This window comes from Grampus griseus, assembly GCF_964374135.1.
Source record: "Grampus griseus genome assembly, chromosome: 6".
NCBI lineage: Eukaryota > Metazoa > Chordata > Mammalia > Artiodactyla > Delphinidae > Grampus > Grampus griseus.
The window spans coordinates 13,951,182-13,968,117 of NC_139000.1; the positions used below are offsets into that span (position 1 = coordinate 13,951,182).

General features: G+C 48.0%; 1 protein-coding gene across 4 annotated transcripts in view; it reads left to right on the forward strand.

Moving 5' to 3' along the window:
• Positions 1-16,936, forward strand: part of CDK5RAP2 (CDK5 regulatory subunit associated protein 2) — a 181,749-nt gene that overhangs the window by 95,941 nt on the left and 68,872 nt on the right. For all 4 annotated transcript variants that reach the window (XM_082657379.1, XM_082657380.1, XM_082657382.1 and 1 more), the window contains 5 exons: positions 3,549-3,679; positions 5,202-5,311; positions 7,439-7,567; positions 14,677-14,772; positions 16,603-16,790. In XM_082657379.1, the coding sequence (XP_082513505.1) occupies positions 3,549-3,679; positions 5,202-5,311; positions 7,439-7,567; positions 14,677-14,772; positions 16,603-16,790 (654 nt within the window). The remainder of the gene's footprint in view (positions 1-3,548; positions 3,680-5,201; positions 5,312-7,438; positions 7,568-14,676; positions 14,773-16,602; positions 16,791-16,936) is intronic.

Consider the following 16,936-nt stretch of genomic DNA (forward strand, 5'->3'; position numbering starts at 1 on the left):
ATGGGCACAGCGGGTTTAATTGTGCGGCTACTCCGACGGGAGCCAGTTCTGACTCTGGGCACCGAGAGGCCCTGGGGTGGATGTGGCCGCTGTCAGGCTTCCTCAGCGTCACTGATGGCGGCTCTGAGTTTCATAGGCTCTTCCTTAGTGAATAACAAGGTGCATGGGACCAAGGTGGGTCAGGGCTGTGACTAATAGAGATGCTTAAAAGGTTTCCTGTTCACCTTCAGAGTCACAATACATTCAGCAGCTCTGAGCTCTTGGGTAGGTCACTTTTCACCCTGAGCCTCAGGATATGTATTTGTGCAATTGAGATTGGCCTGCCTATAGACCTACCTGTTTACCTACCTCCCTACCTACCTTCCAGGGTTGTTTGAAACGAGATGATAATGTGTAAAGTCCTAATTCTGCCTGGCAGATAGTAAGCACTCAACAAATGGTAACGTTTATTAAGACTAACAGCAACATGAAAAGCCTCCATAGACCTCAGTGTGCCACTGTGCATAAGCTCAGCTTGCAGGGGGTTTTGAGCCTTCAGACCTTGCCCTAGCGAGCGGGCAGAATTGTGGGCTAAGGCCGGTGGAGCCCCCTGGGGTAACTCCAGCACTGCTCACTCTCTGGAAACTGGCAGTGAAAGCTGGATGACTCTGGAGACGTGTGACGTACTTGTAACTAAACTTGGAAAGGGGGAGCGGGAGGGAGGAACTGACCAAGGGCAGCTGTGTGCCTGGTCCTTTCCCTTTACGATGTATTCCTCACAGTGACCCTTCAACCCCATATCACAGAAGTGGAAATATGCTCTTGGAGATGTTGAGGGTATTTCCCAAGCTCCTACACTTAGGGATTCTCAGAGCTCAAGTCTCCGTGGCTCCTGAGCCCAGGCCCTTACTGAGACAGCTCTCATCTGGAGGACAAGGACAGTTTATACTTTGCCTCTAACTCAGGTTTTCTCGACCTCAGCAGTGTTGGGATTCGGGGCTAGATAACTTTTGTCCTTTTTTTGAGGGGCCGTCTTGTGCATTGTAGGATGTTTAGCGACATCTCTGGCTTTTGCCACTACATGGCAGTAGCACCCTCCCTGCCCCAGTTGTGACAACCAACAATGTCTCCAGAATTGCCATATGTGCCCTGGGGGGTTTAAGTCATCTCCAGATGAAAATCACGCCTGTAACTCAGGAGTAGCAGAAAGCTTGGCATATAAATGTCTGCTGTATGGGAGTCATTAGAATACGTGGAAGGAAGGAGGTGATGTTTGTCGAGCACCTCGTGTGTGTCAGGCACTGTGCTAAGCTCTTTCCATTATAACATCTCATTTAATCCTCAAAACACTCTTGAAGGAAAGGCACTGTCCCCACTTTACGGATGAGGCTAGCAGGACTCGGGCAGTTTAGCTGACCGCCAAGGTCATGGAGCTCGTGAATGGTGGCACTATGGGGGCGTGCGTCCTCCGGCTCCTCCCCCACTCCACTCCAGAAGGAGGAAGGCTCAGGGCTGTCCTTTCTTTCTGAGTGAAGCTCCTTTTGTTCCACCGACTCCTCACACCCTGCAGAGATCGTGGAGTTGGGGAAACAGAAATGACAGACGCAGGAGCAGCAGCTGTGTACTTTTCACCCTGTCAGAAGATGGAAGAGGGAGTGAAGCCGTCGCTTTCCCTAGCCCTCATTGCAGGAGCTTCGCTAAAACAATCTCCTTTCTTCCCCCACTGGTTAAACGTGTCTGTGGCCTGACCGCATCCAAGCGAGTGCTGTGCTGTGACACCTCTGTAAGGTTTCCATCAGCCTTACAAATTGATCATTATGGTTGTCTTGAAATGGAGCTAGGTACAGGCTGCTGGGAGGGCCCCTTCCCTTGCAAGGAGGCTGCTTCACAGTGAACCATCTTCAAAGCAGCAAGCATAGAAGATTAGACATAATGGTTTATTTTCCTTCCAATAGATGTTGATTTATGTGTGCAGTTCGATGGACGGAGCTGGAAGGAATCGCTGGAGGATAAGTGGGGCTTGAGTCTGTGGCGCACATATTTCAGAGCGATGGCTCCTAACCATTTGGGGGCTGTGGACCCCTCTCGAACAGTCTGATGAAAGCTCATGGACCCTCTCCCTAAAACAAATCCACATTTTCATACACTTCTTCCAGCAGTTTCAAAGTGTTGATGGACCCTTTCAGGGAAAAAATAGGTCAGACGCTGGACCGAGTGACGTATTTCTTGGTATTTAAAAAAGGCTTTCTGATCTGTTAAGGCGTTTTCGTAGTCTCAAAAAATGTTCACATACTTTGACCCAGTAATTGCACTGCTGGGAATCCATCTTAAGAAGCTAACCCTGAGTGTGAAACAAGGCTTTAGGCGCAGAGATTTTCATTGAAACAATATTTACGTTACTCAGGTGTCTGCTGGAGCCTCTGTTCCTCTGAGAGAACCGGTTCAGACCCCTGCCACGTGCACGTCAGTAGGAGTCCGGAGCCCTGCGTGAGGAACTGCACTGCCTAGTTCAGTAGGCACTAGCCATGTGACTACATACATATAAATTAAAAAATTAAGCATTCAGTTCCTCAGCATGTAGCCACATTTCAGATGTTCAGTAGGCACGTTCAGCTAGTGGGTACCGTATTCAGCAGCGCCGATACAGAACATTTGCATCATTGGAGGCAGGTCTGTGGGACAGTCCTCCCCCCGTCAGTGCAGATTCTGGGAGGTGTGCTTCTTCATGGCCTCCTCTGAGTTCTGGGTTGCTGGTTTCTTGCAGGCTCTCTGTGCAGGTCAGTACCATGACCCAGACGTGATACTTGACATCACCACCCCTCCAATAAAAACCCATTCTACTCTGCATTTGTGAGTGGCCAACCCATTGCTGTAGACTTCTTTTGACCCCTGAATTGGTCCTTCTCTTCCTCCTATTATTGACTCTCAGTCTTCTCCTTTTCTTTTTTCTTGTCCCTGCTGCCCCTCACCTTTACCTCCAGTGCCACCTCTTTTAGGGGTGACATGGCCGACGTTCTTCTTGTCGCCTTCTCTTCTGTGGAGAGCCTTCCTTCCATACCCAAGCCCATACAAGGCGTTATTCCAGAGAAACATTCTGGGGAATTAAATTACTTCCACCTAGCTACATCTGTAGCAAAAACTTGGAAAGGACCCAAATGTCCACTAATAGGGGATGAGTTAAATGGTGGGACATTCACCCGATTTAATGTTATATAGTCATTAAAAATGACATTTGCAAATTATTTCTGAAAATGTAGGGAAATATTTAAATGAGAAGTGCACAACTTAGTATTTTATGTCCAGAATGATTTCAACCTTATAGAAATACTCAGGGAAAAAGATTGGGAGGAAATAGTCTGCCATGTGTTTTTTGGTAGTCGGGTTATGGTAACTTTTGCTTTTTTTTTTTTAATATGTTTCTATTATAAATGTTCTATAAACGTGTATTTACTTTTATAACCAGAAAAAAACCCACAAATGACATAAAAATCAAAGGAAGGCTTGCTGGGCTTTGCATCTTGAAGCACAAGTAGGTCTGTTTTAAAATTCCGGTGTCTTGTTTTACCAAGTGTCAGCAACCTGCAAGCTGAGTTGAACAGCATCTTTGCCCTGCGGAAGCGGCTGGAGCGCGATGTGCTCTCCTATCAGAACCTGCAGAAGGCCCTGGAGGAGCAGATCAGTGAAATCCGGCGGCGGGAAGGTACGTGCTCTCTTGTATGTATTTCCCTTTGGTTTTCCCGCCTGGAGGGCCTTGGCTGAACTTTAAGAGAGTTCTAAGACTGCAGTAGGAGGCGAGGCACCCGGGGATTTCGTCTGGGAAGCCTTTTTTGCAGTGACGGTGTTGCTGTTGCTCTCCTAGTCTGTACCTGTCTGGCTTCGGCTCGCGGAGTCAAAGGGCCCAGCAGGTAGTGTTAATTCCGCAGAGGGCCTGCTGCAGGACTGCTTCCTCGCTGCCTCTGCTGTGTTCTGCATTGTTTGACTCTTCTAACTCCAGATAACCTTGGGGCCTTGCCATTTCCTTTCTGTGGTCAGTGGCCCTCATCACCCTAAACATCTGGGCTCTGCCTACCACGGCACCCACCGCAGAGAGCCCCACTGCACAGACACGTGCGGGTGAAACCTCTGTTTCCTGCTGAAGCATCGCTTTTCACACTGTCATGACCGCAAGTGGATTCAGCTAGGGAGGGTCCTGTGGTACGGGCGCTGCTGTGCTCATGACAGCTGTATCTGGCTCCCTCCTTTGCTAGAACCTGAGCCCCGTGGTGTCTGGGTTGGCGTTTTCCTTTCCTTATCTCTAGCCTTCCTTTCCTTTCTCTTCCTTATTACTGATTGTAATTCCTGCTTACAATCAGTAATAGCAGTGGTAGGTTTGACATTTCCTGAGCGCCCGCTGTGTACCAGGCACAGCAGCAGGCACTTAACTTCTCACCTCTGATCCTGACCGTTGTCCCACTGGATCGAGTAGACATTGACGTCACATCACAGGTAAAGAAACCGAGGTGGCAGTGGGGGTTGATTTACCCAAATTGGAGGCAGGACATCTTCCTTCGAAGTCTAGCTCTTTCCTCTATACGAGGCGTATCAGCTCTTACCCACATGTGTTGAGTGAGATCATGCTTGTGGATATGCTCCACTCAGTGAACAGCGTGACCCTTCTCTGCACCTTTGCTCCCTGTGAGAGGGTGACCTTTGGTGCAGAGAAGGCCGACCCTTCCGTGGGTGACCCGAGAGTCTCTCATCATAGGTCTCATAGGCGGTTTCTGTACTCGGTGTGCTCGCTCCCGTGGCAGGCTCTGGGGCCGGTAAAAAACACATCAGGCGCTTTTGAGTTCTACCCTTGAGGCTCACATCTAATTTTCCTGTATTTTCACTTAAACAGAATCACTCCCTCATTTAAATTGAAAATCACTATTTGCTTGTGCCACTCAGAATGGACTCCAGGTACAGCACTGGATATGCAAATTATAATTCAGAGTTGGCCACAGTGAAAGCCCACAGCCCACGATGAAACGATACATTGAGATACCAGCCTGTAGAGAAGGAAGAAAATTACTTTTGCTCCAAAGGTGGTGCATTAAACTCCCTGTGTGTGCTTATCTCCCTTTCCCCCGCTACCCAATTCAAAGTGCCTTAGATGGATTGCACGGGGAATTGTCTGGGAAGGATCTACTTCTGATGTTCTTTTTCTCCTCCTCCCCGCTTTTTTTTTTCTTTTGGTGCAGAAGAACCATTTTCATTTTATAGTGATCAAACATCTTATCTGAGTATTTGCCTTGAAGAGCACAATCGGTTTCAAGTGGAACATTTTTCTCAAGAAGAGCTTAAGGAAAAGGTATTGACCTATTAACTTTCAGTGCTTTGTTGGTTATTTGTTGTCTCTTGGGTTCCTGATCAGAGGTGTAAGATTCTGAAAGCCCTTCTCCCCGCCTCTCTTCCCTCTCTCCCTGCCTATCTTTTTTCCCCTTGATGTACGTTCCCTGGAGTCCCTACCCCGTGTCTGATGCACGCCTTCTGAGGCTTGAGGACCCCACCCAGGCTCCGTCTCCCCTGGGAAATGCTCTCTATCCCCGCTAGAATTAGCCACCTTTCCCTCGGGTCATTCTCCTCTCTTCTTGTACCTGACTGCACTGATGTCCTTCTCATACTGATCTATAGTCATCTGGGTATTCTTCTGTATCTCCACTAGGCTGTGAACATCTTAAAGCGAGTGAGTGTATCTTATTTATTTCTGATTTCCCAGTGCCTGGCACACATAGTGGGAGGTAATTGATGCTTTTTGAAAGAGTAAAGATTCAAGGTTGATCAGTAAATCTTTTCTAAAACTGGAAAGGTTTTCAATCTGTTGATCATTGGTGTGGTTAGAGTGGCTTTGTATTTCAAGGTTCTAAGAGCCATTGATAAGAGTAGGAAGTGTGAGCTCAGAGGACACTGTGATTTATTATAAAATTACCATCTATGTATGACAGGTTGAGTTTCTGTCTGGGAATAACTCACATGCCGGTGGAGTAGAGAGTCATGTGAAGGAGCAGTGGCAATGTGGAGTGCAAGGGTGGCTGTAATAGGCAGAGGTGCGAGGTTTAGGGGTAGCCGAGAAGGAGAGGTTAGCTGTCGGGGGTTGGGAGGTACTCACTGGATCACAGGAAACTTCTCAATAGAAGTGAGACCTGAAGTGGTTTTGGAGGTTGAATAGGAGTTTATCTAGTTGGAAGGCTTTTTCAGCAGAGAGAGAGAGGAAAAACAGCAGATGTAAGGTGCAGAAGAGACAAGAAGGAGAACTATAAACATGTTGGTGTTTTGGGAGGAGTGGAGCAAGAAGCATTGAGGCATCTGTTAGTGTTTCGAAGATGAAAATAGACATGGTAATAGCCACTGCGCGTACCTACTGTGGTTGTGTTAAGGGCAGGAGCTAGTTCCCTTTGTTGGCACTTAGTGAATGTTTGTAGAATCAGAATGTTTTCTTCTTCCCTCTGTGATATAACCTCCTTGAGGTTGGGTCCGAGTTGTGTTCATGTTTTGGTGCAGTGGACACCTGCTGTGTGTGGTCAGGGTGGGATTTCCCACTTTCTTTGAGGGGCTAATGATTACCCCCTTCAGAAGGGTTTGGAAAATCACTAGCCGTTGTGATTTGAAGCTTGCAGGGAATGAAGGTGGTGTCTGCTCAGATGCTATGTACCTGGCCTCGCAAGGCCTGCGCCTTAAGGAGGAGCCCTGGACCGGGAGTCCAGGCCCGGCTCTGCCTCTGTGCGGGCAGCTGCCCCTGCCCACACGACCGGGCACTTTGGCTGTTGTTGTATGTCACTGAATTCTCCAGGCACCCCAACTCTGGGACCTCGGGCAGTGAACTTCTTTGTGTCTCGGGCTTCTTGTTGTAAAACGGGGACAGTCATACTGCTGTCCGCCTCCTCGGGATTTTTGTAAGGAGCGATTGACTAAAGCTTGTGGGAGTAGTTTAGCAGCCGTGAATTGCTTTATGACTGAGGACTGTTGTTATTATGGACGGTGCTAGAGAGGCATAGAAAGAGGAAGGTGGATGCTGTACAATAAGCCTCTGGCAAGCCTCGGAAGTTTCAGTCCTGGGGGGTTTTCCTCCAGAGGGTCTCAAGTACAAGGCAGAGGCCATATCTGCGTCACGGACAGAGTACTTAGACCGTGCCGAGGGCTGTAGTGTGCTGTGACCGTGATCGTGTTCAGTGCTCACGGGAACCCATTCCACAGATGTAGAAATGGAGACTTAGACCAGGCAGCTTGCCCAGGATCTCTTTGCCTTGAAGTCTGGCGCTGGGGTTAGAATACAGAAATGCTGGTGTTTTTCTCACTGTACCCAGGGTAGCCTGAAGCCTGGAGTCAGGCCACCTGACTCTCCGTGACTGTGATGCAGGACGTCTTCTCCGTAGCCGTGGCCCCGGGAGGCAGCAGTGTACCCGTGGGTAGTCAGTCCTCTCCTGCCCTTATCTCCCAGGTCGGTGACCTTATCCAGCTGGTGAAGGAGCTGTACGCGGACAACCGGCACCTGAAGAAAACTATTTTTGATCTCTCCTGCATGGGCTTCCCGGGAGAGGACAGGCCTGAGTCGGCAGATCAGATGGAGGTAAGAAAGAATATTCTCGTCCTCGCGTGCTAATTACACAAAGAGTAACGCCCCCGCCCCACATCTCCAGGCTGCATCTCTCCTGGGAGGTCTCTGCTGAAACTCCCTCTGCCGTGGACGGGGTTTGAGGCCCTCTTAGGTCAGCAGGTCTGTCAGAGCGTCCCGCAGGTTTGGGTCGTATCTGCGTGGACACACTCGATGTGCTGTGATGCTTTGGACTCCACGTCCGGCCCTGGGATCTGGGCTGTAGCTGGTACATCTGGATGACTGGTCTGGTCTCAGGGGCCTGGAGAGTTGCCACGTCACCCACGTAGCTTGGGTAGTGTAGCTGCAGCCTTAATGAACCCCTTACCGTGGAGAAACAAACGAGAAAACACACTTTTCATTTACTTTTTGTATTAATCCTCTAAATGCGTCTTGTCACTCCCACGGCATCTGGCTTCTGGATTTGACCAGATGTGTGCAGTTAATTCCCACGCGTACCCAGGAACCCCTGCACTCTGCTGTGTACCGACGACCCGACAGGGAGTACAGAGTCGGCGTCCCGTGAGCCCACAAATTCAGCTTCCTGACTATGGGAGTTTTCCACAGGTGACATTTGAAAGTCTGGAAGGGCCACGGAAGGTTAAATCTGGTGTCTGCACTAAAGCGTGTGTGGTTCCTGGGCTTTTGTACTCACTGAGGGTGTGGGCCCATTCCGTTAGCCCACCCCAGGGAAAGCGGGGGGAGCCCCTTCACCCTGTGACTCTGGCTCTCTGCTCACCTTTGTGGTGTGTTGGCTCCGATTTTCTCTGTTCTCAACCCGACCGCACAGTAGAGGGCCCTGATGTTGTGACAGCGAGGAGAAGCTTGCCACTTCCTCCCTCTAGTCCCTACCTGGCCTGACGCTCCCCCAGGAAGCGCCTTGCTCCATGCCTGTGTTATGCTACTTAGTTTCAGAAGACTGGAACTGTCCTCATCATGAAATGCACTAGGGCCTTTTGTACTTGGATCCCCCAGAACCTTCCTGGTTGGGGTTGTCTTGAACTCAGCCTGGCGTGCCAGGTAAATGGAGGTCTCATTGCCACACCATTTCTGGGGAAAGATTTGTCAGCCTTCAGCTGTCTCCTCCCACGTTCAAGGTGGGAAACGCTCAAAGGTGTTTATGCGGCGCTCTGGCCATCTGCTCCCTTGGAGAGAGGGAATGTTATTGAGCTTAGTCTCCAGGGCTCCAGATAATTTTGAAAAGCAAGAATATCTGCAGCCCATTTAGGGAGAAACAAGTCTCTTGGTTTGTTTTTCCCAATGTGGCATTTTTTTTTTTTGTGGCATTTTTAATAAGCAGCCCATTCGTCACCTGCTTCATTTGAGTGTCAGACGGCGAGTGTTTGTTCATTTGCCCTTTGAAAGAAATCTGTTAAATGTCCTATTATGTCCTTTGGAGAACAGAGGGATTTTCCTCTTGCCACTCTGAGATCTTAATAGCAGCCGATTCAGATTGGAGTCATCTGTCAGGTTGCACATCAACTTGATGTTCCCTATGAATAGTCGTGTCCTTCGCAGCACAGGCCCCGTCTTCCCCGGCAGGCGATGGGGAGATCCGCACGGGCAGGATGGTGCTCCCACGATCATCTTGAGCTGAGGGAGGAGAGGCTGTTAGGGGTGAGGGTGGGATGGCAGCAAGGAGAGGCTGCTGTTCCCTGGGAGTGTGTGGCTCTCCTTGGATGAGCAACGAGGCAGAGACAAACGGGAAATGCCTCCGTGGTCCACAGCCTTTTCTGGGCAGCAGGGCTTGTGGAGTAGGGGCTGGCACTGCTCCAGTGCTCTGGGAGCCTACAAATCAGAAAAGGAAAAAAACAGACAGCAAATATATTTTGTATTTTTAAAATTCAGTAGTTTTTCCTCCAATATTTAATTAACCCACAGCATTGCCTAAAACTTGGAAAATAAAGAAATGACCCCTAATCCTGTCACATTAAAACACAGTTAATTAACATCCTGGAATCTTTCCTTCTCTATGTGTGTATTTGAACGTGTGCGTGCCCACCCACAGTACATACACAGTCCTGTTTCCTGTCTCTTTCCAGTGGCTGCTGTGTTATAACCTCTTATGCCATCTTAGAGACGCTAGCTGCGCCACTGTTGTCGGACATGTAGATATTTCCGGTGATGCACCTGATGAATGTCTTTGGACACAAATCATTTTCAGGGTTTAGGCCTTTTTTCCTTAGACTGTGTTCCCAGATGAGTAATGACTAGGTCAAAGGTCCAGACACAGATAGATATGTGTATAAAATAGGCACGTGATTTATTTTCGTGTTACACACCCCTGCCTCCGCAACTTTTAGTTCGACAAAGGCTATAAAGAGTAGGAAGCCCTTGATGCATTTTGGCAGCTGTGTCTTCAAAACGGTGGCCCTGGGCTGGATTCCCTCCTGCTGGGCACACAGCGCTTATTCCCTGCATGCGGGCAGGTCACTGAAAAACCAGCCAAACCAACAAAAGGCCAAGAAGAGGCATCCTTTTATTTTAAAGTACATCAAGAAAAAAAAGAAAAAATCTGTAATGAGGTTGCCCCTATTTCCTTGTATTTATTTACTGGTTATAGTTTATGTATTACAGAACGGTGTGGTTGAGAATTGCCGTTCAGGAGTGATTTGAGCGGACTGCAGTGGCAGCGGGGGGGCGGTGAGCATCGTAAGCCATGAGCTGTGTGACGTGCAGTTGTCACCCCTGGGGGGTGGGATTCGTGGGCGAGTGCTCAGAAACGGTTAGTCGCTGTCATTATTTACTTATGTTGTCATTTTTAGGGGATGGTTAGAAAACTGCTTTTTTTTTTTTTTTTTTTTTTGGCATGGAGAGGAAACATGGATTAAGGGGCATAATTTAATTGAACTCAGATATATGTAGGGCTGTCCTTTTGAATAAGAAATAGACCTTGTGCTTCCCTGGTGGCACAGTGGTTGAGAGTCCGCCTGCCGATGCAGGGGACATGGGTTCGTGCCCCGGTCCGGGAAGATCCCACATGCCACGGAGCGGCTGGGCCCGTGAGCCATGGCCGCGGAGCCTGTGCTCCGCAACGGGAGAGGCCACAGCAGTGAGGCCCGCGTACCGCAAAAAAAAAAAAAAAAGAAATAGACCTCATGTGACTCAGAGGACAGAAGTGGTACTCAGAAGTAGAAGGTGCTTGTTAACATCTGTTATCATCAACAGAATGAAATTTGGTTTGTCAGAAGCAGATTGAATTTCATTGAAAGGAGGAAGTTTCTAACATTTTGACTTCATAAGTTATTATGAGTTGTACCCGATTTATAAAGCCCTTGGCACCGTGCCTGGCATGTAGTAGGCACTCAATATGTAAAACACAGCTATTTTAATTTTACTTTTTTAGTAAATTAGTGGCAGAGTTGGAACTAAACCCTTTTCTGACTCTGTTCAGTGTTGTTTTAGCAACACCATAGGGCAGTGCTTCTAAAGTTTACCGTGCGTGTGAATTTCCTGGGGACCTTGTTAACGTGAAGATTCTGGCTCAGTGAGCCTGGCACGGGGCCCGGGAGTCTGCATTTCTCACAAGCTTCCGTTGCTCCAAAGACTACACTTGGAGTAGCAAGACCGGGGTAATCCCGAAAACCTGTTGGTTCCAGCTGTCATTTTGAAAAAAGTCTTGATTCATTTGTTTGTCCTTTTAGCAGTGTTGTCTTGAGCACCAGGCCCTGGTGTTAAAGCGGAACACAGACAGGGTCCCTGCCCCATGGAGTCCGTGATGCAGAGAAGCGGAGGTTGGCGAGGGCCTGGAGGAGTGCACGCGGGCGTGGAGACGGGCCCGGCCTCCTCTTGTGAGGTCAAGGGAATTTCCCCCTGGAGGAAATTTCCCCCCTGCAGGGGGCCTGCAAAGGTCAAGAAAGAATAGCTCAAGAGGCAGGGGGAGAACCAGGCCAGTGAAGTTGTTAGGGAGCGATGCTTAGGGAGGGCGTGCTTACAGTGTCACGTACTCTGAGAAAACAAGAGAAAAACGGCTGGGAAATCATTCGTGACCTGGGCAGTTTCAGCAGAGTGAGGGGGACCGAGGCCACGTGGTGGTGGATGGAGGAGCGGTGAGGGTGGGGAAATGAAGGCGGCGCCGGTGGGCGCTTGGAGGTGTGGGGCACTCCTCCAGGTGGTGGTGGGCCCGAAACAGAGCCCACCTGCAGTGAGGCATCAGTCTCTCTGGGATCTTGCCTTTGAAAACTGACAAGTCACATATGGCATGCGGGACATGTCTCTGTGTCCACAGCATTGAATTTCTTGATCATTGCTGGAAACTGGCTTTTAATTTTAACCACGTCTGTAGAGGTAAAGAGAAATGAAAGAGAATTTTTATTTCAGTATGTTGAGTCACAGTGTGGTTGTGGTTCTGGAAATGAAGGATCACTCGGATGCTTTTGCTGCTTCAGCTGGAATGACACGGGTTACCAGTACTCTGCTCGGCTAAACTTCAGGGAGACCCTTCTCTGATCCACAGGGTTGGGGAGGAGCGCCTTGCTGCCTCTTCCCTAATCCCAGGAGGGTTGGTTCCATCTCCTGCATTAGAAGGTCTTGGGGAGCTTTCATGAGCAGTTTCTGGAGGGCGTTGGCAGCAAAAGCCACGTTGCAGAAGGTGAGGATGGAGAGTTCTTTCAAGAAGCTTGGAGAGAGGCAGGCAGCACTCAGTGACCAGAGCTGCTGATGAACCGGGAAGGAAAAGCGTAGTTATTTTGCTCTTTTTCAAATGAGAGCGGCTTTTCCCCAGCATTTTATTATGAAGAAATTCTAGCAAAGTGAAAAGAACTTCATGATGGACACCCATATACTCACCCCTTAGATTCTACTATTAACCATTCCCACCAGCCATCATATCTTTTTGATAAATTTTAGTATAAATCACAAACATCAGTACGCTTCCCCCTAAATACTTTAACATGTATATCTTTTCCTTCAATATGTTTATAGTTATTTTTTCTTTTAAGTTTAAATTTACACACGATGAAATACAGAATTCGTAAGTCTTTGTTTGCTAAGTTTTACGAATGTATGTACCTGTGTAACCCAAACTTCTATCACGATCCCTCGTGTTCCTTCTAGGCGATTCCCACTCGCCCCCGCTCCAGCCGCTCTTCTCATTTTCTTCCACCATTAGTTTTGCCTGTACTAGACTTTCATAGAAACGGAATCATAAAGTATCTTCTCTTCTGTGTGAAGCTGCCTTCACTCAGCGTGTTTTTGAGATTCATCCATGCTGTTACGTGAATGAATAATTTGTTCCTTTTTATTGCTAAGTAGTATTCCATTGTATACATATATTCTAATTTCTTTGTTCGTTCTGCTATTGATGTACATTTGGATTGTTTCAGGTTTTGGTTATTACGATAAAAGCTGATGTGAACATTCATATACAAATCTTTTTTTTTTTTTTTTTTTTTGGTGGTACGCGGGCCTCTCACTGTTGTGGCCTCTCCCGTTGCGGAGCACAGGCTCCGGACGCGCAGGCTCAGCGGCCATGGCTCACGGGCCCAGCTGCTCCGCGGCATGTGGGATCTTCCTGGACCGGGGCACGAACCCGTGTCCCCTGCATCGGCAGGCGGACTCTCAACCACTGCGCCACCAGGGGAGCCCTATATACAAATCTTTATGTGGACCTATGTTTTCATTTCTCTTGATGAATACCTAGGAGGGGAATTCCTGGGTCATAGGGTTATTAGCTTTATAAGAAATTGCCAGGACTTCTTCTAAAGTAGTTTAACATTTTATACTCCCACCGACAAATTTGATTGTCCTAGTTGGTAACTTGAGCATGTTTTAATAATGAGGGAAGAAACCAACAGAGGGAGAGAAGTTCCTCATCCATATTCAGAGACTTTTATGCCTTAGGAAATACACTTACACATGTTTAGCGTATTGAATGCTTGATAGTGTAGTAAGATTTGTAGACTCATCAGTCCTCTTTGATCCTGATTAGGATGGTTGGGTTGAATGTATTCTGATCCTGGGAAGTTTTCTGTAAAAGACTTTGTGAAGTCAGTTTGCTTTGTTTTGTTTTTCTTCTTCCAAAAAAGGGTTTCTTTTAGAAGGAAGATCAGAAAAGTTTAACTTGGGCTGGGAAAATCGTGGGGTGATTGACTAAATGTGGGAATTCATGAAATCACGGTATGGAGATAGAACCTTAGATACGTCGTATGTACAACATGCCCAGCAGGCGGCTGGGACTCAGCTCATGTTTTAACGCTGTGGTGCAGCGGTCACTACTTCATTGGTGAGATGCGGTTTGGTACAGTTTTTGAAACAGCGTTGGCTACCTTCCCTCTCACTTTTTAGTTGGTTAATCCGGGTGTCTCGTGCCTAGAATTTTCCCTCTTCCAGAGAGCTGAGATCTGGCCCCGTTGAGAACACTGAGTTGTCTGTTCTGTAGAACGCAAACTGCAGAAGCTCTGGGGTTTACACTTCTTCAGAGCATTAGGGATTTACGCAGTCTTTAGAAATAACTCTCTTTCATTTTCAAAAGCATAAAGTTATTGTCAGGGAAGCTGGATACTCTACTCATTAGCGATGAGGACTTTTTTGTCAGCAAAATGGCAGTGTGGCTGAGACTGCCCGTCTCAGATGTGTGACAGTACAAAAAGAGGTTTATCCCCTGGGCTAAATGGAAGGGATGCATAAATTGGACACACCGTAAATTTCGTTTACTGCTTTCTCGCTATTTGATAGTTTCAATTCCATCAATAGCTGTTTTCCAAAATCTTGTTACTTTTATATAATCTGAAAGTGAATTCAGCAATGGCAGGGATGGGGGCAGCACAGCGGACAGCTGTGGACAGTCAATTTCCAGCAGCTCAGGAAGGCCATGCGAGGGCAGGGGGAAATGGCTTTACTTATTTCTTGGGGAATTTGTCCTTAAATTATGCGTGATCCCAGGCAGCTGTGTGTGATTTGCCAGAACTAGCAGCTCTGACTTCGGCTAATTTTTATTTCATGGCTTTGGCATTTGTCTCTGCCTCTTTTTTTGGTTTGTTTTTTGTTCTGCATCTTTTAAAAAAGACATCACCGACTTATTCATACATATTCATGCTGCACTCATTTTTGGGTTGCATTTTCACACCATTCCATGCTCCATGTAGCTTCTGGCTAGCAAGGAGGACGAGGACTCAAGCAGAATTGGAGAGGATGACAAGAATAATCTGCTGAGTGGCGAGCGTCTGGAGCAGAGGAACAAGGTAGGAACATCTGCCCCTCTCTGTGCCCAAGCCCGCCTCCAGTCTGGAACGAGTCCGACGGGTTTTCTGTTCCTTCCATCTGTGTGGAGTGCCTGCCGTGTGCCAGCGGGGAGCAAAGAGAGGAGGTCTCTTCCTTTCTGGAAGTTACAGATGGGGTGGTAGAGCCAGTCATGAACCAGGAAAACAAACATATAGTTGCAAATAAAAACGAGGCTGTTGCAGGAGAGTCGCAGGCATTGGACACTGGGCCTGGGCAGCTCTTCAGAGCTCTGACCCAACGCATTCATTTTACGCATTGGAAACTGAGGCCTAGGAGGGGAGATGGTTTATCTGGGGCTCAGAGTAAGGCAGTGACAGAGTTGGGACCAGAGCCCTTGTCTCTGGACTGCTGTGAACTCCCAGATCATGTGTGTAGTGTAAGGAGCCACTGATAGAACCAGACTTTCCTCCTCTGGGTCCGTCTGCAATCTCCTGATCTGAAACCCAGCGTAGCGTCATCTGGACGGTGTTGAGAATTTCACTCCAGGCACACTGAGGCTGAACATTTGGAGCAGATATTCTCCAGGGTTGAAAGAACCGTAAAGACTGGGATGCGGTGGGAGACAGGAGGCTGCAGACTGGGCGTTCGTGGCCTTCAGGGTATTCAGGTTCGTGGAGTCCTGAGTGAGAGATCATTCTCATGAGCGTTTTGGACAGCAAAGCAGTTAAAAGTGGGGGCTCCGGGATCAGGTCTGATTTTGAGTCTTGGTCACGATCTCTGTGACCTTGCGTTAACCCTTGCTTAACCCCCAAGTCCGAGTTTCCCCATCAATGAAGATAATAACACCGCTTCCTGGTTAGAATTGTTGTGATATTTAAAGAGAAGGTACGTCCTAAGTGCTCAGTAAGTGGTAGCAATTGCTCTTTTTATTATTATATTCTAGACTTTTCCTTCGGTGGAGGTTGCTTATTTAGGTGGATTTAATGACTAGATTGGTGGCAAACAAGACCCTATAAATGACAGCTCATCTGTGTGGGTCTTGTCTTCCGTTTAAAAATCTTAATCATTTTACACATGTGGAGAGAGGGGTGTAATGGCCAGTGTGTATATCACCAGCAGTAATGAAGTCAAGAGGAGTTATTTATAGACTGATAGAAGAAATTTATAGCTTTGGAAAGCGAGAGAAAGAATGCTAATTGCAGCACCTCAAGACATGCCCAGCACAGGCTTTAACTAGATGTTTCCTTGGTACCACTCCTCTGGGACCTTCAGCGACCCAAGGAGGTGGATCTGTGAAGAACACGTCTCCATGGGAATTAGGAACTCTCCACCGTCCTGATGAGACAAATCAAAGTCACAGTAATGAGGATGTGTCTGTAAAGAGGTTGCTTTCTGATATATAATGAGGAGGATACATTGCAAGAAGCATATAATCAATGTCCAAAAAGCATTGTTAATGGCAGTTAACAATGTTCCGGACCCTTCTTAGAAAGAATTTACAGGAAGTAGGCCGTGGGCTGAGGGAACACAGCTGTAGCGGGTAAGACACTGCGCCAGGAACTTAAGTGGGCCAGCCATCTCATTTTGTTCTCGTAGCCGCCATGGGAGGTGGCGTTCCTGTGCCTAGTTACGGATAAGGAAACTGAGGGTGAGAGGAAGTGACGTAAACATCTCCGTGCCCTCAGATGAGCGTGTGTGGACCGCGTGCACCCTCCCTCTCCCCTTTCATTTTCTCTCGGGTCTGCTTGCCCTCACTCAGCACTGTTTGCCTCCATCCTCTCTCTCTTTTCCACGTGACCCCCTTGCCCTCCTTCGTAGTCCATTATCTGACCACATACTTTGATTTGCAGATTATGGAGGTCAATTCCAAAGGGGGCTGCAAAAATGGATATTTAAGGCACACAGATTCCAATATTTTAGACTCCGACGGAGCCCACAAATCCGGCTGCCCCGCAGACCAGAGTTTGGAAGAAGGCGAGCTCCTGAGCCTGCTCGCCCCTCTCTTCAGCGAGAAGGCCATACGGTTACTGGAATCCAGGTAGACATGGGACCCAGGCACTGCAGTTGTCTCTGGTTTGAGGGGAGAACAAACTCATTTTGCTAAATGGATTTAGATGGCGGTGCTGTGTAATTTACCTGGGAGAGCTCCCGAAATGGCTTGGAAGGAATCTTGCCAGTTGTGCA